The sequence below is a fragment of the Polyergus mexicanus genome, unplaced genomic scaffold, assembly GCF_030449975.1.
Source record: "Polyergus mexicanus isolate NDT 795.1 unplaced genomic scaffold, iyPolMexi1.0 SCAF_15, whole genome shotgun sequence".
NCBI lineage: Eukaryota > Metazoa > Arthropoda > Insecta > Hymenoptera > Formicidae > Polyergus > Polyergus mexicanus.
In genome coordinates, this window is record NW_027223335.1 from 6,032,413 (window position 1) to 6,059,244 (window position 26,832).

The following is a 26,832-nucleotide window of genomic DNA, read 5'->3' on the forward strand; positions in this document are numbered from 1 at the left end:
CGTCAGGTGTTATCCATGGCAGTTTGTGCAGTCGGTGCTGGGAGAGGGAGGAAGGAAGGGTGGGAGATGGAGGGGTGGGGAGGGGGGGGGCTAAAATACGAGGAGCGACGGGGAAACTTTTCGGTTATCGTCGCCCTGACGCAATTGCATCCCCCCGTCAAATTGAATCGTAACTCGACGGCAGGCGATGCGTCTCGCGTGTCGCGCGTCAATTAACTCCGCCCACGATTACAACAAGCTCCAGGCCGTCGGCAATTTCGACGGAATCGATATTACTCGACTGGCGGAATGTCGGAACGGATATACTTTCTCGGACGCGACGCGAGACGACACGACACGACACGACACGACACGACACGACATCGCGTTATCCGACATCGGCGGGTTGGATGTCCCCCGTGGAATTTTCGACATCGAGCGGTTTTCCTACAGATGAAAGAGAGTGGCGACAATTTATTCAAACAATATACACATTTCTGCTTCTCTCTCTTTACTCGTTTAATATTTTCAGATAAAATTGCAAATATGTATTTTACGTAAATGGATTTTTCAATAGATCTTTTTAGACAGAATTAATTTTTAGGAATATATAAACAGGAAGAGACGGAATCTTATTCTTAAAATATTTATATTAATATTGACTCTAATATAAATTTAATTGGATTTTAATTAAATTTTAATTAACTATTTTCATGATTAATTCTCGCAGTAATTCTGCTTTTTGGCAGATTAAAATTTGCTTGAAATTACAATACATGTGAAGAAGATTAAAATTTTCATTTACAAAATTAAAATTTGACAGATTCGGGATATTTGTGAGAGAATTCTCTTTATTCTTCGCTATTATATATATAAAATGGTTCGTTCCAAATTTTCGCGAAATATGAAATATTCATTTTCGGTTGTGCCAAAAAATCTGTAATAGCGCGAGAGCATGCGAGATATTTGATAAGCCTTATTACAAATCAAGTCTCGCCGAATCGACGATCAATTCAAATGCGCGCATCGATCGAGACTCGTTATATTTATTTGCCGCGATTGACCTCTCGAATCCGCTGAAATCGTTCCTCGACTTATCCTCGTTGCTGGACGATGCGACCAAGTGACGAGAAGGGAAAGGAATGACGAGTATAGTAACGGAGGGGAATGTAAACGCGAACAACAATACCCTCGCAGTGTTTCAACCGGCGGGTATATACACGCGCCGCGCGCGGAGTAAGGCGGTAAAGGTTTCGAGATCTGAGACCGCATCGGACCGACGACATCCCGCTGTTAAGTCGGCTCTTTCAAGTCGACCGCCGCGGCAGCGGGAGGTACGAGTCGCGGCGGATCTCCGATATATTATTACCCGAAGTCATTAATGGTAAACTGCAATTCTCCTCCTCTCTTTTCCCTCCGCGAGCCGGTAGAATACGCGGAACGACGACCGCGCGTCGCGACGCGTGCAATTCATCGGAGAGATGTCAGCATCGATCGTAACATGCGCGCGATATAAGAAAGAATACGTATTACTTCGAAATTAAAGAATCTGCGCGCTTGTAAAAATATATTTTTTTCTATTAATGTTATATCTCTATTAATATTTTTTTGTTACACATATATGTTGCGATAAGAAAAACAATTTTTTCTCGTTCCTCTTATCTTACTTTTATAATTAATCGCATCGCAAGTCTAAAGTGTCAGCAACGCATTAACAAGTTGTTGAATAGAATAACGTCGTATTTCATATTCTCTCGCGGTATGTAACGGTTGAAAAGAAATATTTTAGCTTTATCATTTCCGCAAGTCGGACCGCTGTTTAAAAATGACGTTCACGAGACGGAGCTAGTAGAATACGATGGAATAATGATATTGAAAATATAATGCATTTTTGATTAGGAAGGGGAGCATTAATAATGTAAGGCGGTTTTAAAACGGAGAAGCGCGAGCGGTGAGATATATAAGAAAAATTCATTTCTGCCGAAGCCAGCCGTTGTTCTCCTCGGGAAGTCGAGTAAGTAATTTCAATGGAAATTTCACGGTGTTATACTTAGCTCCTAAGAGGATAGATGACTGGAAACCGCGCAAGGAAGGATTTCTTGAGATCTCGGGATTAGAAGCGCGTTGAAGAAAGCCTTGAGGATACGGTACATCATATAGAATTATCAAATTTTCTATTTGCAGAATTAACGTTTTTCTTAAAAGCAAACGTGTTAATGTAATTCGAATGAATCGAGGGCAACATTTTTTTCATTTAACGATTCTTGCTTTTAAATAATTTAAGTTTTAATCGATAAAGTGAAAATATAATGCATAATATTTTATACGACGGTGTAACCGGATTACTTTTGAGAGAAAAATAAAATATTTTTTAATATCATATTATTAATATGATATTATTGAAGAATGTGAATATCTATAATTAAAATACATATAAAATATTAGAAATGTAATAATTATTATGTTTAATTTATATAATTATTTATACGAATACGGATGAATGGTAACCAAACAAAACATATCCGAAATTGATATATCGCGCGATTATAATTAATTAAAATGTACAACGAGATACTCGTGGCGTAAACGATGTACTTAAAACGATACATTGGTCAAACAACGTATAAAGTTGTATCGTACGTGTCTCGTAACCGCGACCGCACGATGCACTCGCGTCGGTTGCACTCGCATTGGTAACGAATGCATCGTCGGAATGTGACTAAAAGGGCGCATAATAATTTCATTATCCGACGCTCGAGTTTGCAACAACTTTTTCTGGTTAAATGCCGAGAGTGGGCTTTACATTCGTTCCATTTCACGCCGCGGCGACGCGTTTTACAACCCGCGAACAATCCGCGTGCAATAAGTCCGGCCGCGGATAGTAACCGCATGACGCATAACGCGTCAGCCGCAGATGCGGCGGGTGCAACGGCAGGCGAGCGCAGCGAAAAAGGCATTTCGACAACGATGCGGGGTCGTGCAATAATTTTCTCGTTCAACGGCCGAACGAGCACCGAATGTGTTTGTTCTGGTCGGGGTATAATTTTCATAGCGAACTCGACGTCGCAGCGAACTGTACGCGAACGCAAAGTTACGCAGAGTTCGTCAAATTCGTTACGTACGTCGGTGTTACAGATTTAGATGAATTTTAATTAAATCCTTCAACTTGCCAAAGATATATATATATATATATATATATATGTTACTTATCGTCTCGCGTTTACAGCGGACGGTTTTCGATTGAAACGTGCTGCAGCGCTTAAAAGTCAAAGATTTTTATTTTAATAATCAATGATATATGCAATCTCTTAAATATAAAACACTCTGTTAACGTCAGCATCTCGGAAACGAAAATATAACGCTTGACCAATTAATACGTCAGTAATCCAGACGAAATTGCGAACTCCTCGATCACGCTCGAAGAACCTCTGGCTCGAGAGCCTACACAGCATCGGCGGCGATCGAAAGCTCCAGAGGGCGAAGCGATAAAGCCTGAAAGGACTCTCGGGAGAGTTCCAGCGCGGCCGCGAGTCCGAAGATTTATACGCAACGGGCAGCGCTATGGAAGGAGACGGAGAGAGAATCCTCTCGCTTTCCGGTGCTTCCGAACTCGACGAAGTGCATGCGCCGCGGTCTAGTCGCAACGATTCGAAACACGGACATCTACATACATATACAGTGCGGTTCCCTCGGAACTCACCGCACCCAAGGGAGACGACGTCTTCCCGGCATTCGAGCGGTAACCACACACGCGAAGGGGCCGAACGCGTTTAAAGGGACCGAATTCTACGGCGAACCCGGCGAAGAGATCTTTCGTCCTGGGATGCCTCCGAGCTGACCAACTTTCAACGACTTTGTCGCTACGAATACATCTCAAGAAATGACATAACGACGTCTCTGAAATATATCGCCAACTATTCGATACTTCGTAATATCGTCATATAGACTCATCGCTTCGCATCGCGTGTTCGTCCTTTTAGAAAAATGTTATATTTTTCTTAAGATTTTAAAAAGCATTTCTCAGGGATGGACGTAACAATCATCTAACAGATAATTTGATATCTCTTATTTACAGCTTTATGTACAAACGTACCTCGACGAACAAGCTCTATGAGTTTCTCATGAGAAGGCTTTTTTTAGAAATTATATTTATGTATGCGTATGATCTATTTTCTTTTTATAAAAATTTAACAGGCGATTCAAATGTGTACACGAGAAGTGTTGTATACGGAAGATTACAAATTATCAGTATATATATATATATATAATTTAAATTTTGAGGATATAATTATATATAAAAGAATCTTATTGCTTAAATCAATGAAAAATTAATGTAATTACATTTGGTGAAACTGCATAAAAGATAACACACCTCTGACTTTATCGTCACTTAAATATGTTGTAGAGGATTCTTGTGAGTAATTCAAGAAATAATTGGCGGACGGCATTGATTTAGAAGATATAACGAATTGAAGTGTCACGTTAAAGTATGTATATGCTGTATAATTTGTTATTTTTTCATTAAAAAAAAACTATGATATTTACGCATGGGCAGGGGAGGGGCATCCCCATTCCGAGAAATTTCTGATTTAACTCAAATCTATTTTCGATTTTAAAGGTAAAGTTAGGTTGGATTAAATAAGATCTTTCGGGGATGGGGGTGCAGGAGGAGGAGCTCCGTCCCTCCCCTGTCCACGCATTCAAAAAATAATATTTTTCAAGACAAGACTCACAAATTCGAGTAGTTGTATGTCGAAAGCTGTGAGCGAACTGCGAGAAATAGGTGAAACATCGTATTGATAAATATCCATGATCGTGTGCCTATCTCGTAAATGTAAACAAAACACTTTTTTCCACATCTGCTCTACAACAAATACAACGTACACAAACTTTACTCTTTTCCTAATATTACTTTTTAATATCTGAGACAAAGCATTAAAACTCTGAAACTTTAATTCGTTACATTTCCTAAATCAATGCCCCATCCCCCACTTATTTCTTACGGGGAATTATTCAGAAAAACCTCCCCTATAACATATATATTTAAGTAACGATAAAATCGGAGGTGTGTTACCTTTTATGTAATTTTACCTTTCTTTTAATTTAAATTTTGAGATTCAAAAAATTATCGAAATTATAAAAATCATGAAATTAAAGATTAGAAAAAAATCATATTATGTAAAAATTAATATTGCAGGGTAATTCAATACGCATGCTTAGATGCAACAATTGGAATTATTTTACGAACGATGCAAGAGAGTGTAATCAGGAACGCGCTCACTGATGAAACATGCGAGTCATTTATGCGTATCGATGCGTTTACGGCAGTAGCGTTTTGATCGAAATACACTTTGATCGCACTCGGTGCGCACGCTTCTATCTCATCCCTGGTTAATCGAGCATGTCGATGACGCCGTATATCGATTATCTGCCACTTACCGGGGTGTTATCGAAACGCGCTTAATTAACGGAGAACAAACTGCAGCGAGAATAACGACGCGAGTCGAGCGTTAATCGCGATGCGAGAAGCAAAAAGAGGCAGATGAGAGAAATTGCTTTCGTGTTATAAATTCTCTTCTTGCCTCTCTCCTCTTTTCTTAGCTCCCTACCATTTTTATCAGAAAGATACGTTGGCCTCTTATAACGATGTTTTTATCCTACTGTCGAGATCGGCATTTTATTTCGTGCGATGAAACTTTACATTAAATACATGTTTTTGTATTTCAGCTTTCTTGTACATATAATTTATATGTATATATTCTGCAAATAGATTAAATTGATTTAAATTAAGATTAAATTTATTTTAATTCTTATTTCTCAAACATTTCCATTCAACATTTTTAATGTATCTCTCATTTTTATTCCATAATTGCAAGACACGAATTCAGTTACGACTGAATGCTGATTATAATAATACTTATTAATATACTGGCTTTTGAACTAATTGTAAGTAGAATCAAAGAAAGCGGGATTGAAATTCTCTCGTTGGACTTTTACCTTACGGATTGATAGAGTCAACGAAAATTTAGGGGCGATCTCTCGTTTGACGACGCGAAGCTGCGCGTAGCTCGCAAAACAGCGCCATTCGCCAAGTTGGTACCGGCGAACGTAATGAGCGAATGGGACCTTAAATCGAGACGCTTCTCTCGTGTGCCCTCTACGTAATTCCGTTGCATCCTTGACCCCCGCCATCGTTTCCACGCACGCAGTAATTTACCGCGAAACACGCGCGTCGTTACTCAGCCATCGCTTTGTTCTCGGATTTTCTGCAAGTCGGCGCTCGCCCGACATCATTTTTTTGTTGCCTGAAGATCCTTTACGTAATGATCGATAATGACGGCTGGACATGCGCCAACTAATGACTTTGGGAATGGAATGCCTATATTACCTATGTTGCCTATACTGTTATTAAATATATTTGTCCTTACGTTACATTAAATTTACCTTATCGTCCAGTGAAGATCACTTGATACATTGTAATCGATATTTTTTTATATTATTAAACAACAATATAAAAAATGAAGTAAAACGTATCAAATTTATATCATGCAAAATTGAAAAAGTAAGATTTAAATTAGGATATCGATATATACTCGATACATTTACCCGTAATGATACAAGCCAAAGATTAATACATTGATAATGAAGAAAGAGAGAGAGAGAGAGAAGGGGAGAGATAGGATCGTAAAAGTGCATCTAAGTTTATTTAGGGGGAAATATGATGGTTGCTATAATATAATACCATCCAAGGAAAGAAAGAACGAAGGAGGAAGATAGCGAGAGGGGGCAGCGACAAGGGAAACAGCCTGCGCGAGCAGAAGGCAGGGAGAGCGGTGTAATAACTCTGTCCGTGAAAGCCTCGTCGTGAGTTCATTAGTTCCGTACCGACGCGCCATAATGCCGGTATAGTCCGCGGTTAGGACTTTCCACGGAAATACTGTGGCGCTAGTAAAATTCAGCGAGTTTATTCGCGGATTTCGCGTCTCCAAACGTTCGCATCTCAAGCTAAAATATTATAATATGCATGCCGTCAAATGGTTCCATAAACTGAACTCGCATCAACTATTTTAGAAGTAACCAGCTGGATTTTTTTACCCCATGAATGTGAAGATTACTTACTACTATTATGATACTGGCATTAATTCTGACGAGATTAATCTTAATAGAGAGAATTTTATTATGAAAAATTAGCTAAACTTTAATGTTTGAAACTTTAAATCTGATAAGTTTTGAAAAATAGATATGCATCTCAAAAGTTATGTTGCATGTTTCTTAAGATATTCTTAAGATGTAACAATTTTTTTCGATTAAATTGAAATAAATAAATATTTAAAACTTGAGTTTACAAATTTTTACAATTTTATTGTATTAATATATAAGATAAGATTGATATATTAAAAGTTAAAAGTTAAAAATTTATTGATTTAAGTATTTTTACAATATTTCAAATATAAATCCAGAAATAGAATCTTTCAGTATAGCGACAGAGAAAGAAATAAAATATATGTATTTTATTTTAAATTTCTTTCATCAGAAATAATCTGAATGCAAAAATTTTTCCAAAGATTGGAGTCTCTCTGCGCAAATCAACATATAAACCGCAAAAACGCGCTCGTGCGAATAGATTAAACATCGCAACAACGTAATCCCATCAGCAACAACGACACCTATCCTCTAGGCTTCTCGCGCATGCGGAGGTTTTCCGGAAACGGAAGCCGATGTGGATCCGGCCACAACGGACGTCATGTGTACGACAGGCTCGGCCGCGCGCGTATAATCTCTACATTCGGTCCGCCGCGAGTTGCAGGTTGCAGCTGCAATTGCAACGTGCAGTTGCATGCGCATTACCGCGAACTTTAGCCGAAAGACTAAAGCAAAAAAAAAAAAAAAAAAAAATAACAAAATGCGTTTTGTGTTGTAGAGAGGTACGACACCGCATACGCCTGCGAGGGCAAAACGCTGGAAATCGAGTGTGGCGAGGGGAAACTGATCCACCTGATACGGGCGAACTATGGCAGGTTCTCCATCACGATATGCAACGAGCACGGGAACACCGAATGGAGCGTCAACTGCATGTCGCCGAAATCGTTCCGTGTGCTGAACACCGAGTAAGTACCGCACGCGTCACGTTTGTATTGTATTTCCGTATATTTGCTGTAACTGACTTCATTCGATTTGCCTTCAACATATCCCTTTGATCTATTCCCCTGAGAATTGCCGCAGGCAGAGCTGACCGGGATAATTTAGCGAGAGATAAATACATATCCGTTTAATCGCAAAAGAGAAATTATTGAAAGAATCAACAATACACACAAGCCCGAAAAAAGATTTTATGTAAAAAAGACTCGAACCTTCATACGACAAATTATTTTTTTCATTGAAAACGAATAATTGGAATAAATTATGTATTTAACATATACCTAATCTTTTCTTATCTCCTTCAATTTTCTATTATATATATATATATATATATATATTTATATTAATATACTTTTTTTTTTTTTTTTTAAATTGGTAAATCACTATGTGTATATAAAACATTGAAGAAAGAATTTTTTTACATAAATTTGCTAATGATCGGTGTATAAGACCTATAATAGAGAGGAATTATAGTATATACATATATCGAAAGTAATTATTGTGTGAAAGATTCGTTAATTCCTGCAAGGGCAAATACTATTTTTAACAAGATAAATGTTCGATGATGCGGAGAATGGACTCTTTAAATTCTTATAATGGCGGAAATTGTTAGCGCAGATAATTATCAGAAATTCTTTTTAAGGCTACAAGTATAATATCGCCTTATATCAATTATTTTTTAATAAAGCGTAGAATCGTGAAAAAATATATATATATATATATATATATATATATATATATATATATATATATATATATATATATTGAAGATAAGCTCAGCAAACATTTTTAAATTTTTTGCTATATTAAAGGAGTAATATTTGTGTATAAGGAATATAATATTTTATATCTTGATATAATATAATTAAGATGATATTATATATTTTGTTACTGCGATTAAATGTGCGCGTTATCGCTTTTTCTAATATAAAATACGTAATAAATATATTAGTCGGACATAATGAATAAACTTGCAATATAAAATAATATTCAGCTCTGCTCGCAAAACGCTAACTGATCCCTCGCAAGTATTTACAAAAAATAGAGGACAATGAACGATATAATATTCGATTAAAAGAGATTGTCGCGATTGATGCGAACGATAATAGATGAGACTTATTATTTTAGCGATTATCTCATAATCAGCATGTTTTCTAACAGAGTTTACTGAGAATTTCACGGAGTTTTAGCGTGACATCTTGTGCCATTATCGTCAAGTGCTTTTTATTTTATTAACGAGAACGCACGTATATAATTCCGCGATATTCAATCTTGAAAAAAATCTCACGTCTCCGAACGATCTATGAGATTTGTTGGTAGAATAATTGAGTAATCTTTTTTAACGTATGCGTTAAATTTTAAATATATTATGTTTAATTATATCACATGGACAAGAAGATCGATCTCTACATATCGTTCGCAAATATTCGTCGATCATTTCATTTTTTGTTCTCAAAATTCTGTTATTCTCGCGAAGGGATCTAATGAGCGTCGTTCCTTCCCATTCCTATCTCGCTATCTTTTCTTCAAATCAACAAAATGGAGCATAAATTAAGAAAAACTAGTCGGGGAGTATAAAATAATCGGCCGAGAGACACGAGTTCGGTTACGAACCGCTTCATATGGTCGAGTGAACTGGCCAATTGCTGGACCATTGAAGAGCGCGTCTCACGACGGATCGGCTAGGAAGAGTCGCAGCATTAGCGATAGCTTCGCTATCACGGTCCTCGCGAGAAACCGCCTCGCGTTTCTCGGTCTGTTGTGAAGAACATGCATATCCATTAATTCTGGAGATCGATTACGTAATATTTCATCTTAAGAGTCGAAGTATTGAAAATGCAAATATATATAAAAAGAAAAAAAAAAAATGTCGATATCGTAATTAAAATGATAAAAGCGAAATAAATTCACTAATTGTGGTGATCGACCTCCATGTAAACATTATATTCTGAGAGGCATAACTAGAATCGATGAAAAGAAAAATAAAGTTTGAGAGAAAAATAAATATACTTTTACAATATATATATATATATGCATATGTGTACCTAATGTGTATTAATATACATACACGCGTACACATACATATAATATATTTGTTGGAATATTTCTCTATTTATAATATATTTTTATTAAGCGTATTTTTCTCTCTAGGATAAGATGATATGTTAAATAAGTTAGAAAGGAATATATATATACAATACGTTGATCTAGTTACGCCAATGTTCATTCTCGGACTCTTCCGTTTCTGAATCTCGTGGATCTGATCATTAAATCGCAGAAATTGCAACTGTTCCACGGAAAACTATATTCATGTTTATAAAACAAGAGATATTTTTTATATATTTTTCATTATCTTCAATAATAATTAAAAGTCTCTCATGTTATTTTGTAGTATATCGTGAATCGTGATACAGGATGCAAAAACATGTCGATCGGATTTTATGTAAAATTCAATCCAATTATTGCAGCCAATTCTTCCGTGGAGCAGTCGATTTATTTAAAGTCTAATAGACCCTCATATGCATTTAAAAAATACTCTTCAGATTCTTTAGACTCTTGTCTTTTTTATTCATCACTATTATTTATCATCCGCATCATTTACGCACACGCAAAATATGATATATATTTGATATTCGTTGTCATAATTATATGCAATATAATATCTTTATTAACTAAGAAGAAATAACTCGATGTGTTATATTTAGCATAAAACTATGCAATAAAAATAGTATGTGAGAGGATATATGGGAGGGGGCGGGGGGAACCAGTGTATACACAATATTTATTATTTAAAGATGATATGTCGGCAAGTAGCATCGATTGAATGATTCATGAGGAAGGATGAGAAAAGGAAAGAGATATAGCTATTTTTTATAGATTTCATATTTAACTTTATTAGTTTCCAATAATGAAACAAACAAAACGTAATAAATTTTGATTAATTAAAACCCCAAGAGATTTATTATCATTCACATCATCAATTACATAAATTAATATCAAGCCAATTTATTTATTTATGTAGTTTTCGTGCGGGAAGCAATTATTTACTATATCTATTGTAATATAATTTATGGGATAACAAATTTCATTGAATTATATTAATTAATAATTAATTCAACAAACTTTTGATAATATATGTATATATAAATTTATTAGTAGAATCTATAAAACAAAATTAATATATGCATATAAAAGAAGAATTTTTGTAAATATTTTATATTTTTAAGTGATTAAGAGATGTCTCTTTTTTGAATTGCACTTGCAGAAAGAAATTAAACAACATCTTACATAATTATGTTTAAAAAATTACAATAGTTAGACAACATCTCACATAATTAATAAGAAAACAATATCTCACATAATATATTCTACAATATCTGATTTATTTCAAAAATATATTAACCAAGCATTATTTGGATTGACTTATCACTCATCGAGTGATGAGTCTAACAGAATCACTCTCTCTCTCTCTCTCTCTCTCTCTTTCTCATCTCGTCACAATAATTTTTTTCAAATCAATATATATGCGGAAGGATGAGCGCTACGATCGGTCATATTTTTCTCATTAATGACGAGATAACGGATTAACGGAAAAACTCATAATATCCACGTCCGGTTTTCAAGCGCTATTGATATCTCTCGATGCTCATCTGCATCGTAAAGAGAGAAATCCCTATTTTCGCGGAAAATTTTAATTTTCTCGCGGAATGGTTCTTCCCCTCCCCATGCGTATTAATATTGGGATAAATTATTATCGCCGCAATCCCATATAATGCGAGATCCATTCGTCATTAAAATCATCGTTGCATGATCAATCGATGCTTTTGCCTACATCAGCCCTTTTTTTTTTGCGGGATCATTTGAGAATCAGCGAACATTCGAGACCATCGACATCAGTTTGCTGCTTTTCGCAACTTTCCTTGTACTGAATATTTTAATAATAATTGCAGAATACGTATTCTACTATGTTGAAAAATTTATTTATAATAATAATAATTTTGCGTGGGAATATTTATTATATGTACCATATATAATGCGGGAAATTAATTGGCGAAATGATTCTTTAGATTGTTGATTAATACATTGAATGATTTATAAGAATTGTTAAATCGTTACGTGACTTGTACAGTGTTATCTGAGAAATATAAAATAAAAGAATCTCTCTTCGTATGAGATATAACAAATCATATTTTTTAAATTACATATATGATAAGAAAATGATATTCTATGAAATGTAATAAATTTCATAATTATTTTCCTCTTGATTGCAATATCATATTCTGCAATTATCCAAACAAATCTTTATCTTGATGCAATAATAATCAGAATTAAATTATTATGGGGTTGCGAAGAGCTGATAATCCAATTGAGTCGAATTAAATTGAACTTATCGCCGAATACATTTCCGTTATGTTGCTTCGTTTTTTTTCTTTTTTATTATTATTATTGGTTATTAACAATTTACGATTCTTTCTTTAACGCAGGATATCTGAAACAGAATGGTTTTCTTCTTTTCACAAGCATGTTTGTTCATTTGTACATTTGGTGGGGCAAGATGCTTGGGTTTTACCTGGTATCCTCTAAAATCCTTTTAACACTCTCACGTCACGGCATAATAACTGCATTAATACATTGTAAGCCGTTTCTAATAATTTCCAGAGCTGGCAATTATCATAAAAATAACGCAGCATTTTTAAATAGAAGATAATTACATATTTGATAATTAGAATATGTTAAATATAATAAAACGGTTTATAATGCGTTAAAATTATAATATCTATTATGTATATGTACGTATATTTGTTAGTTATTTGATTAGAAAAGAAATTATTATGGTATTGGTTAAAGTATAAATAAAATGGAGCAAGTATATCAAACGCAAACAGCTACGTTGTAGATTAATATATTTATATAGTTATACATATAACTAATTGCTTAATTTAATAATTATTAGACTAATTGTGTTACACATTCAATATCATTTTTTTTCTTAATTCGTACATAACATTTCTCTTGCTCGTTGGAGCGCACATCGGAAATTTAATTAACATTATTGATACTGAAATCCTTGAATATGTCAAGATAAACTTATGTAATGATATATTAATTAGTGTACTCAATACATTAATATAAATTAAATATTTATTTTAATCCTTCTCTCGTTTATCCATGAAAATATCAAATTAATGTGTTTCTATATTACATCTACATATTTCCAGTTTTATATTATATAAATATTTAGTTAATTTTCAATTAATATCTTTGTGATGTTTCTCTACATATGCACGAGAAATGTTTTTTTACATAATTTCTAATACATAAACATTATATACATTATATTATGGTATATATATATATATATATATATAATGTATTCATAAATATTAATATTATGATTTAATGCAATCTCAGAACTTTTACAAAAATATGCTAAAAACAATTGATTATTTTACACGGAATACTGTGTAATTAATGTAACAAGAGCAACTTTCTCAGCCAACTAATCTCTTTTTCTTTTTTTAACTTTTCACGACTGAATAATCTCGCTACCAAGCTATAAACAAATAATCGCTCGCTTGAAAATAACAGACGCATAACCGTGGCGAAGAAAGACATACAGATGTATCCTGCACTTCAGATCGCGCTACATTACTTCGGATTAGGAAATTTCTGCGCGTCGTACCTGCAAATAATCGAGCGCGTGGCGAGAGAGAACGGACCGATATCATTTGGGAATTCCGTTTAATCGCGCTGCTAGCGAAACCAATTGCGGATTAACCGTCTGCTGGTTGCAACCGGGCCAAAGCGAGGGTGCGGAGTGTCGGTGTAAAGGCTGCGATAGGCGTATACGAGGAGAGGATTCACGTTCGAGATTACTATTTAAGTGAAATTGGTGGATAACAGAGAAGGGGGGAGGGGAATGGTTAGCGGGGAGGATTTTGGCGGAACGATTAATGAAATTGGATGCTGAGCCACCGCGAGATTCGGTTCACCGCGATTTAGCGCAAAAAAAAAAAAAAAAAAAACGCTGTATCTGTATTACGTTACGTGCGCATTCGTCGGGTAAAATCGTCAAATAAAATCGATAGGAACGGAACGTCATTATCTCTTGAATAGGCGATTTCTGATGTTTGAATTAGGCGAAATATTCACGAAGCAACTGCCAGTCAGATTAAAATTGCATACGCTATGAAAACTTATTATATTTAATATTATGTACTTCCAATTTAGTGTAATCAAAATGTTAATTTTTAAGCGCGATTTGAAAAAACAGGAATGTTTTTAACTTTATTCTTGTATATTTGATTACATGAATTAATGTGGAATCACAATTTAAAAATCAAATTCTGTTTCTAAATATTTTTTATTGTGCTGGTAACTATTTGATTATAATCATTGTCTTTGTTTTAGTGCTGTTATAAATCTTTGTGAACTCATGATTATTATTCGTTTTTTATACTACGCCCAAAGAAATCGCCGCTTAAATCTTATAATTGATAATTGAAAAGCTGAAAAATTAGTGAAACGAAGAGATAGTTTTCCTTAACTATATCCCGCGCGCGGGCGCGATAAAACGCGATCGATTTGATCGATCACTGAAATTACTTCTTTTTCTTTTTTTGCCCTTTATCGCGCCGCGAAATATCATATTAATATCATATTATGTCATATGTGACATGTAAAAAGTGCAATTATATTGAGCGCACTTGATTACCTTTTTTTTTTTTTTTTTGTTATATCTTTTTTCTCTTTCTCTTCGCGTATAATCTAATAGAAATACTATAAACTACTAAATACTAAATACTACTTTATATATTTATAATATAAAATTTTTAAAATTATAGATAGATGATTTTTAGTCTTATAATTACTGTAAAATTTTATTTTTCTTTACCATATATTTATTGTAAATTATTTATACGTAATTCAATATTATAACAAAAAATTATGATAGCTTAGAAAAATTTGCATTGCATTGATATGCATATTATTATTCTCTTGTACAATGCATCATTACATTTTTTTATGTATCATTTCTGATTATATATTTTTTAAAATAATTAAGAGCACGATACATACATCTGACGTAATATGAGCATTTTAGAAAAGAAAATCTGGTAAAATTGCATAAAAGGTAACACATTTCCGATTTAATCACTACTTAAATATATTATAAGGAAGATTTTTTTGAGTAATCCCCGTAAGAAATAAGTAGGAGACGGTATTAGTTTAGAAGATATAACAAAATACTTTACAACGCGAAGCAAGATCCACTCCACAATTGTTGTATGGATGGGAAAGTGTCTGCGTGGACGAAGTGGATTCCATCCATCCTACGGAGGGGGGGGGGGGGGGTTCCACTTCCGGAAAATATAAAACTAATCCAAACTTATTTCTAATTTAAAACTAAAATTTAACTATTAACTTTTATTCTTGCCTTTAACAAGACTTAGAAATTTGTATAGTAGCACGTTGAAAGCTTTTAACGAACTGCGAGAAATAGGTGAAACACATTATTGACAAAGTATTCATGAGTATATACCTATCTCGTAAATGTAAACAAACATTTTTCCCGTCTGCTTTACACAAATATAACGTAAACAAACTTTATTTTTCCTTATTTTATAACAGAAAAAGCATTAAAACTGTGTAATTTTAATTTGTTATATCTCCTAAACTAATGCCGTCCCCCGCAAATTTCTTACGGGGAATTATTCCGAAGAACCGCCCCTATAACATATTTAAATGATAATAAAATCGGAGGTGTGTTATCTTTTACGCAGTTTTATCAAAATTCCGAATTATAAATGTCAGAGGGTATAATTAAATATAATTTATGTCGACATCTTTTTAATTTATATTTTTTAAATTGTCATAAATGTTTTATATTTTTTCATATTATTAAATTTAATTACTTTGGATAACGCTTGAATAGTTCTTGACCAAATTTTCTGAACCACATCGGAGAGAAAAAACAATAATTATGTTCTCAAAATATATTATCGCGAATCGCGTGTTTGTCGATACGAAACTTTCGTCCCACTCGATAAATAAATTGTCCTCCGCGTGGAAAATGAAGCGACTAACTGCTAATGAAATGATTACGCCGACACAAGTTCGTGTTTATCTCTCATCTTTCAGCGAGAATTTTGTTGTAACGGAGGATTGTCCTCCCCTATCACAAGTTCTAGGAAACTTTTCTTTCTTTCGTCGACTATAATATTTCATCGGAGTAATAATCGACACCGGAAACTGATTGACGAATTGGACAAATTAATCCGGATAACGACCCAGCTTTTTTTTCCCCTTAGTAAAGTCATATCGATCGATTTGTTATAAATAACAGACAACTTGATGTAAAAACATATATAATATCGGATGGAATAGTATCAGAATAATCTAATTTCTTTACATTTTTCCATGTTGTAATTAATGCAACGAGTTCAAAAAGAATAATCCTTGTCGGTGCAAACTAATTTTTCAAAATTGCGCAACGTTATCAATAATTTGTAATCGAGCTTTGTTTATTGAAATTTTTATCGGCGCGGAATAAATCACTGTAAATTATTCTTGCATTGATTGGAAGACTCGTCGGAACAGCAATTATTTTTTGCAAGATATAACTCTCTCTTCTCAAATCATGTTAATCCGCTAATGGCGGATGCAGCTTTTGAGGGAGATTTTATCATCCACAATGGTTTTGTTGCCAATTATTATACTGATTGGAAGACGGGTTGGAAATCGCTTTTTGTCAGATAATCTTTCAGACAATATTTCTTTGCAATTTTGCTAAAGCGCGATGTGCAAGTACTGGCTATAAATTGTTGAAATAGATAAAATAATAATTTTATATTTATTTTTATATACATTTCGTGATCTATGAAAATTTATTCTGTTGTAATTTTTATTATTGTTCCCGAAATCAATTAGCGCACTTACATTTGGTGGCCCGATATTCGTATTGTATTACGCAAATTTATCTACAATGTTATACTTATTGAAGCGGATAAAAATGATTTTTTGTGAAGAATACTTCATGTTTTCATTGACTTTAATAATTTCTTACGTTGCAAACTTAATGGCAATCATACAAATAATCGCGTATATGAAATTAGCTCCCTTGCAATTTTATTTAATGGGAAATATAATTATACTTTATTGACAAAGCTGATTGTTTCTCTTAGCTTTTATATCTTTCGCAAACTGGAAAATGTGTTTGCTCTTTAACTTCAAATAATTATATTTCAAGAATCAATAAATCTCTCTCTCTCTCTCTTTCTCTCTCTCTCAATAAACAAGTAAATAATGAGAACATATACAAGAAAACTCTTTTAATCTACGATTTCAGATTAATTAAATATATTCATGCTTGGAAAATTGTTATTAATAATTGTTATTAATAATGAAACTTTTAAATAAAAATTTGTAGTTCTAATTTTTAATTTCTTTTTTATTTTTGTTCTGAATTCTTTAGAGGAAAAAAGTTTCTATTGAACGTCTATCATTGATTTTTATTTAGTACGGAAGTCGTCGCGACTGTATTTAACCTAATCTAATTGCAATCTAAGAAAATTCTGTCGATAATCACGTTAAGACAGATTGGCCGGGCTGTCATTTCGTTTAAGAGATAAATTCACAATCGAGGCAGCGAAAGTTTCACAGGGGTTTTCTTTTTTCGGTATGCCGCAATTCCTATCTTTTTAATCTCTATCTAATTTTCTATTTCTTCGTTTGTCAATAGTCTCATCCAGTCTTTCCTATCGATCGATTTTCTTACGCTCTTTCGATTCATCCTTATTTATAATTAATTAATGAAAGAGAGATTAAATTTATCATCTCGGTCGATCGAACGTGATTTGTGTCGGTTTTTGTGTTAATAATTTAAAATTGCAAATACCGATTATGAATTTCTATTTATTTCGCAATCTATATTTTATTTATTTGATTTTTTACTATATTAACGTTATTATTAATTCATTAATATGTTATACATAAAAAAGTAACTACACATATATCTATATATATGTATATTTAATAAATATTTTTGAATACTGGTTGTACACACGTGAAAATGTCTTAAATAATATATATAAATATTGAAATAGAGAATTTAAAATATAATACATGATAATATTAGACAGGATTAATCCAAACGAGTACGGATTACAATCGTGTTAAAGTCAAAGTTTTCCGCGATTTGTTACTCATGTACGTCTTTTTCTCTCACTTTAATTTTACAAATACTCCTTCGTTAACGAGACTAAGTCCTTTTCTTACCCTATTCACTCTTTTCCAACTTAGAGTTTCCTCTTTAATGTATCTTTCTGCAAGTTTTCACAATATATCTCGCCTGCTCTCGTTGCCACCTGCTTCGGTGTAGAAGGTAGCGCAATAAATATCGCTATCCCCAGTATCTCTCGTATTTCTAAAGACACCAAAAGAATATCTCGGAAAACTTTCATAGTAATACGCACGGCGAGCGAACTGATATTGTTATTCTTATTGTTATTTTTTACAAACATCTTCCGGAATTTCTGATTAATTACTAATTCTTAAACAGCTGTTAGTTACTTAAATGAAAGAGAAAATTTTTGATTAATAATTATTAATATAATATTCTTAAATGTGAAAATTCGATTTGCAGAATAAGAAAGAATATTTCCCCTTTACATTAATTTAATAAAAGGCCATTAATTTTGGGAACAATTAAGTTTAAAACTTTATTCAAAAAGTTTGAGAGAGAAAGAGAGAAAGATGTAATTTACAATAGACAACATATTGTATCTTGTACGGAAAGAAAATTGGTTTCATCGACTCCGTTTGCCACTGTAAACGCGAAAAAAAATCTATCATGATTATCGAAATAAAAGAAATATTTCAGGCGATATTATTTATCTTTAGCTCATATATACATCTTATATATATGTAAGTGCGTGTACGTGGACATGCATACATGAATACATACGCGCGTGTGTGTGTGCAACCCGCTCACGTTCTCAAGTTTTCTTAAACGACAAAAGTCGTTTAATTCTCGAGCAGATTAAGAGAGAAAAAGATATTATAACGATAGAACGGTTCGGGCGGGAGGAGGGGGAGGAAAAAAGAAAGTACCCGGATATTAGATACTTGAAAGTATTCCAATCACGAGTACGCGGAAGTCCGACGAACATTTTACTCGTCGTTATGCTACAAGCTGATTTGTAGTTCACAGGAATCAGAAAAGGAAAGAAATCTGAGAAAGGGTAGGAGGAATGGAAAGAGGGGGGAGAACTGAAGAATAATGTTTTCTTTTAATTTTTTATCGTAACAAATTGAATGTTGTGATACGTTGATATGTTTATACAGAGTGTTCAGAAACAATATCGATAGAATTTGAGCGAGATTGAAGGTGATAATGGGTAAATCCTAGTATGAAAGAGAAGTTACTTGCATTAAATGTACAAGTAAATATCTTCAAAATTGTTGTACTCGGTTACGCAATATGAAGAGAAGTTTGATATTCTTGCTCCATCTTGTTCTAGCGTATAATCGATTATCGTAACGTATGCATGCAACTAGTATATAATAATATTTAATATATGAATCGTTCTCTGAAATCTCGAAAGTGATATTAGTCGCAATTTTGAAATTCTTTCAGAAAATCAATATATATTACTTTAAAATCAATTTGAATTAATTGAGGTTATTGAATATTGCGTATGAACATAATAATGAGATTTAATAGTTATATTATTATTTTTTTTAATTTTTTCAAATTAATCTTTATCATTTTTTGAATGATATTGTAATAATCATAAAATTAAAAGTGACATCGTGTCATCAATTTTTTTATGCTGCGTCAGATCATTTTATTTGATGTTATATAAACTTATGATTCAAGTTAAAAAACATAAAGCTTAGTTCAAAAATTTTGATACAAAATAATTAATAACATAATTTAGAGGCATTTATTTTTCAAAGATTGACTTATATCACTTTTTATATAATAAGCGATTATCTTATTGAAAAGAAAGAGAAAACAGCGTTTTCCGTTCTCTACTACTCGGTACAGCTACGTACGTGTAATTCGCGCAAATTATTGTACCTTTCCCGTCGGCCAGTTGGCGAGCTCGGTACAATACTTTTTTTATCAGACATCATGATAAAAATGTTAATGTCTAAGACACCTCGATTTCTGGTTCAAATTCACGATCGTGGCTGTACTGCATACGCGTGTCGAAGGAGAAATCTTGTCAAGATTTGTATATATTTATAAAATTTTTTTTTTTTTTTAATTTTATTAAATTTTTGTCAAATTATTATCACCGACAATTGTAATTAATCATTTGAATGCTTGTAGTTATGCTTGCGCGGAATAGACATTTTTACGAGTTTCTGGAAAAATTTTTTTTACGCCTTACATTTAAGATTTGTTTTTGCAATTTTGTACTGAGATTTCTCTGCGCACGTCTACTATTACAGGTACACGTACAAGCTTTGTCTTATTTAGAAAATATACATATATATGTATATATAAGACAGAAAAAAAACACGTGTGCTGCCATGGATCCTTCCTTTTTCTCTTGCTGCCCGGAATGCCGAGAAGAAATGCTCCTGTGTTGTGTTCTTTCGCTCTTCTTTTTGGCTACCCGTTATGTAAACCCGCGCAGAATCTCGTCTACTAAAGGAATTGTCCTGCGGGAAATTCCTGTTAGGAAAGAGGCTTTTTCGTCGGCATTTTCGTTCGCTTTTACGTTCGCAATTACTATCAATCTTTATGATATAAATTTATATTTATACAATATAAATCTTTATAATACGCGATGGATTATTTATTATATAATCATGAATGAGATATTCAATTTTTGCAACTCAATTTATACACGTACATTTTATTCTCTTATTGTCAGTAATATATTTTAAATAATAAAAAATTAACTTAAAAAGATTATTGCTTAGAAAAATATTGTATTATTTAAGCTTTATAGCTTATATCGCGATATTTAATATTATGGTGATAAAAATTTGTATATTGTTTTCAGAGGAAAGGGGGATTGAATCATATAGAGCGCATCCCTAATCAATTGTACTTTCTTAAAAATGAAGATTTTTTTATTGAATTTGAAATCAATTTGTTTACTGAGATGCATATTTAAAAATTGCTACTTCAAACATTTTCTTTTATGATTTTGCACAAATACGCGTATTGACACTACGTGGCGCGCTTTGAAAATTGTGATAAAATCGCTATAATCTTCATCCGCTTGACCGTGACATCGATCGTGTCAGGTTTTGCGTATACGAAATAGAGCTATCTACGAGCCATCGACGCGCGCGAGGATGTTAAACATGGAAAACACTAAAAATCGGTTGGTAGAGGCAAGTCGAGCGAGCGATCGCGTTTCGATTTATTCTGGCGCGAACGAATGAAACGCGCATACTCGTACGTTAAACGCTAAAAACATCGAAAATCGCCAGGCGGCCAGGCGGGTCGGCGACGAAATCGCGTCCGGGCGCTTCGATTTATCGAAGCGTAAATGAACGAAGCCAGCACTGTTCGCTCGCTCGTTCGGCGAAATGCCGGTATATTCTCGCATACGAGAAATACACCCTCGCGGACAACGCAAAACCGATTAATTTCCAATTTCAGCAGGCGCGCATCGCCGATCGTGTTTGTGCTCCGCTCGATCGCCACTCTCGTTCTCCTCCAATCCGCTCTTTTTCCGCACTCGCAAACCCGGTAATTATTCTCAAAGTGAAATCTACTTGCAGTTTTCGATCGGACAAAGCGTCGAACGAAAGATAGTATGCATGAATATTAAACGAGAAAGAAAATGAGATACACGATACGATGAAATTTAATTAAATTAAATGTATTATTTCATAATGAATCTTAAGTCGATATTTTATCAGTAGTCATATTTTTTAATAGAAGTCGGAAAGTCGGAGTTAAACTCTTTACAGTTAAGTATTTTAATCTTCCTTTCGCATAATTATTCAAATCGAATCATATGGCCAATGTTTCAAACAGAAACTATTATATTAAATAATTTACATTGTTTTACATTACATTCGATATTTTTGCGTAATATCACTAGATGCGATAATAATTTATGAAAAATTATTATAAATAATTTGTAAACTCTATTTTCTATATACACGAATATGTCTTCGAAATCTCGTACGGCAATATCGAGAGCATCGCTTGACTCGTGTCGTGATTTTATAACGTTTATAAGCGCCAAAGTAAACGTCCGTCTCGATAGTTTTCTCGTTTCTATCCTTCCGATATTTCTCACTCGTTTATTCCCGGTTCTCGTTCTTTTTTTTTTTTTTTTTATTTATCCGCTATACGCTATCGTCAAGTTTCAACGCGACGCATTCTTTCGAAATCCGCGCCAGTCACGGAGAGGTTTCGCTAACACAAAGACATTCCTACGACGATTAAAGTCACTCGACTCGGTCGCACTCCTTCTCGCCCACGTGTTTAGCCTGAAATGGAAAACTCTTCGGCTTCCCTTTTCTGTTCGAAGTAGGGGATAGTAGGCGTCGCGCCGGCTCGCGTTACCGCATGAGATCGCGTTCTCTCGCTCGCGTTATACGTGAATCTGGCGATTAATGGCTGGATTTTATTGATTAAGGGATCGGAATTTAATCTGAAAAATTTCGAAAAAACATGCATTCTCGCGATGACTTTTATAATCGAGTATAAATTTTGCAACAATTGGCTGAGAAGCAATATATTTATTATAAATAATAAACATGTTGACGAGAAATCTCTCCACAATTAATTATATATAAACTTACAATTAAAAATACGGATTTTATTGTTGGTCTGATCTGTGCTTCTCCAAAACTGCAATATCGCGAAATGCTTTTAAATACGTTTTTTTTTTCGCTTTTTAGAATTTATACGAATTTTATAACGAGAACATAACTTTTTTAAAGGAACAAAAATTTTTGTCAGTAAAAAATTTACAGCTGTTTTTAGGTCGTGCGAATCTACGAATTTCTTCTCCCGCAAAATCGCGACGTGACGAAACTTTTCACTCGCGAGTTATGTCCGTCACGTAGCCGCGATACCGGAAACGTTGTTTTAGGAGCGTTCTAATGGCGACGTTTTGCGCCGCGTACAGTTTAGACCGCGCGCGATGCACACGATTGCAGTTTACGAGACTTTCTCGCCGGGGTGGCCCGCTTACGGGACAAGTTTCTTACTGGTGGTGCACCAAGTACGCGAAACGACTCGCATCCCGCAAGATGCACATAGATATACAATACGAAACAGTTTGTAAACACGCGCCTCGTTAAATCGCGAGGATTACCAACGATCCGCGGGGGCGCTTTTAAGCTCCGCTTACACGACCGAGCGCTTTTACTTGCGGATTATGCGCGCAATTAATCCATTCCGTTTCCGTAAATACGAGCATTTATCCAGTTAGATTTGTAAATTTTGGCTACGGTGAGAAGATTTTCAGGATCAATAAACGGTTTAATATTCCTAAAATAAGATAACAGCATCGATCAATCGACAAAAATAATAAAATTACCGAGTAAATTTTCTTCCATTCATTGCTACATAAACAGATATTTTTGTCGCGTTAATATTGATTGCTGGGCTACGATAATAAAAAATCTAGCTTGAACTAATAAAAGTGAAGTTGAAGAAAGTTGAATTAATAAAAATAAAATACTTTTAAGCTCCATGACATGGTGCTTGTATTGTATCTCTGTGATTTCTTACAAAAGAATATAGTACGCGAAAATTATACAAAAATACTATAGAGGTTGGATATATGTTTATTTAAAAATTGTCTACTTTTATTAATGGAGTGACTAAAAATGTCGCGATGAATTAACAAAAGGTACTGCGAAACCTCTTGTCGACTCAATATTAACCGCGAGCGGTGCGAGGAAAAGGGCTGAGTCATAGTCGAATCGATCATTGCAGCAGGGCTACCGACCAATATGTTTGAAAAAAAAAAAAAAAAAAAAAAGGGAACCGGGCGGGAAACCATGGAAGGAGAGAGTCTGCCTTAATAATAAACGGTGTAACATCCGCGAAATGGCGATTTTTCGTGCTCGTTCGTAGTTTACCCGTCTGAAATTACGTTTACCCTCGTTATATTCTGCCGTGCAAGCCGGACGATGGGGATGAAATCAGACAGAGGGGTGTATGATAGTAAGAAAAAAATCGATATACATGTATATACTATTACTATATATAACACACCGCATTAGATTCGTGAAATTAATGATTGTGTTACTTTACTTTGAGAAAATACTGCACCTAAATTGATTCGGTAATGTAATACAGTTGAATTTTTAACACAAAAGTTAAAAATTGCGTGAATAACAAGATTTCTATATTATATTTGTGAGCTTTTAATGCAAACTTTATTACTTATAATAAAAGAATCTCGAGAAATTTATTTTTTTTTATTTTAAGCATTCTGGAATTTATCGATATTAGATTTAGATAAAAAATTTCATAAAAACGTTTTTTTTTTTCCAATAGATTAAAAAAATATATAAAGGTATTTGTATCACATTAATTATTATTAGCATATGTATAGAAAAATCTCTTAATAAATATTCAAAATTGTCCCAGTTTCTCTATTATTACCATAAACATTTTCCATATTTCATAAATCAGCATTTAGTTCTCCAGAAATAAAATTATTTCTGTGAAATTAAATATATATTTATTATAGTTTTTGAAATGAGAATTGAATTAGAATTTACAATAAAATTGGCAAATGTAGTTAAAATATTAATAACTGAGAGCTTGCTCACAATATCTTAATGATAACAATAATTTTCTATACGTTTCTAGATTATTATTTCGGTCAGATGATGGTCGGCAAAATCGTTGATTTGTTTCACTCGCGCGTTTAGATGCTCGATTCAAAGCAACTAATTAATGAGCAACGAATATTATTATCACGTGCTTGAAACATGGTTATGAAAAACGAATGTTATCACTTAACATTGAGAACGATAGTTTGTTGACGAATTCTGCTGAACAAATAAAAGCGTCAGTGCGTTATAATTGGCTACACTGTAATTTCGGTTGTCGATGAGAGAAACGCTACCGATGTAACCACATTTCCATCGCGATATCGGGAACTATTATGCGAATCGTATGAATAATTACGACATAATGCAACATCGCCCGATGCATAATTAATAAACCGTCGATGATAATGTAGATGTATTTATTACTGCGGCTTTAATCGCGTTATTAATATTACATTTCGCTGTCAATCTTTTTCTTGTCGTTGGCATAGATTCGCCGAGTTAAACGCGAACAGGCAAAATAAACATTCTATTACAGGATTATTTTCATATTAATAAAACAATAAAAAAATACTATAGTTTGGTAACTACTATTGACGACAGAATATTACCGTCGAATAAATCAAAATTGTTACGAAATTGTATTATTATAATTAATTTTGAACAAGAGCCAATTATCGAAAGCGCGAATTTCGCATCTGTCAATATTTTATTTGAACTATGATAATATATCGACAGCACCCGATTTTTTTGCAGAACAATATGAATTTTGTCATTCCGTACGCCCGCTGTATTTGATTAATTCTGTGATAATTCCTTCGACGAAATAACTCGCGCGTCTGTCGTCGCGACTTACTTGTAAATTTTCTGCTATCCAGGGATTTTGGAATTACACCGTGTCATACGACATGGCAGTGGCGTGACATTTTATCGAATTTCGAGTTAGCACACTTGGCATATGCAAAGCCTCACAAAAACTCTCAATCCCGGGATAACAAGCGGCAGATAATGCTCCGAAGACCGAAATATTATCAGAGCGAAAGAGAATTTTTCCGAAATATTCTGAGAACGAAGGCAAAGTTTCAAATCTCAAACAAGCAAGACTTATAAGAATGTCATTAAAATTTATAATAATACTATTTTTTTTTTGTAAAAATTATAATAGTAACTGATTTTAACAGTCTTTTTTCGATATATATATTCTAAGAATGCTAATAAAAATTGTCAATTACGTTTCTGGATTTTTTACTCTTTTTTAGCATCTCGAATAATTTAATGAAATTTTATTTGTTATATAATTATCTGTGTGTCCTTAAGAAGGAAGCCGCGTAACGTCATACATCGATCTGGCCGAGCACGGAGCAAATTTCTTACAAATACTAAAAAGACGCACCGTTTGAAGGCCAATTAATTGTCATACAATTGTCCATTGTTAGATCCCGACACTCTCGTCTAATTACGTACGATACTCGGTCGATTGGCGCGAAAATGGCGATAATTAACGGCGCGATAAACATGATGGACATGACGTAGGTGGTTTACGCCAATTTTACTTATACGCGAGATGACGTATCTTGCAATTGTCATTGCTCGATGCTTCTTTCGATGCTCCTCGTTGCTTTTTCCAATGCTCCCCGATAAAATGTGACATAATGTGTTTAGTAGCATAAAATTCGTTGAAAGAAAGTGCGTTAGGTCAGGGAATGCTTTATATATTTGAATTTATTATATTATCGTAAAATAAATTATTTTTGAACCGATTGCCTTTTAAGCGTGTTAATATAAATTTTTCGGGTATCGTAGAATTTAGGTCGAAAAAAAAATATAATTGCTATCTTAACTGGAGGATACCTCGATTGTTTCGAGATGAAATACTCTCTATTGTACTTTGCGAGGGAAATTTCCGGAAGAGTCTCTCTTTGAAAATTCACCAAC

General features: G+C 33.7%; 1 protein-coding gene across 8 annotated transcripts in view; it reads left to right on the forward strand.

Annotated features, from left to right (window-relative positions):
* Positions 1–26,832, forward strand: part of LOC138940022 (latrophilin Cirl) — a 517,985-nt gene that overhangs the window by 465,146 nt on the left and 26,007 nt on the right. For all 8 annotated transcript variants that reach the window (XM_070308486.1, XM_070308487.1, XM_070308485.1 and 5 more), the window contains one exon: positions 7,901–8,087. In XM_070308486.1, the coding sequence (XP_070164587.1) occupies positions 7,901–8,087 (187 nt within the window). The remainder of the gene's footprint in view (positions 1–7,900; positions 8,088–26,832) is intronic.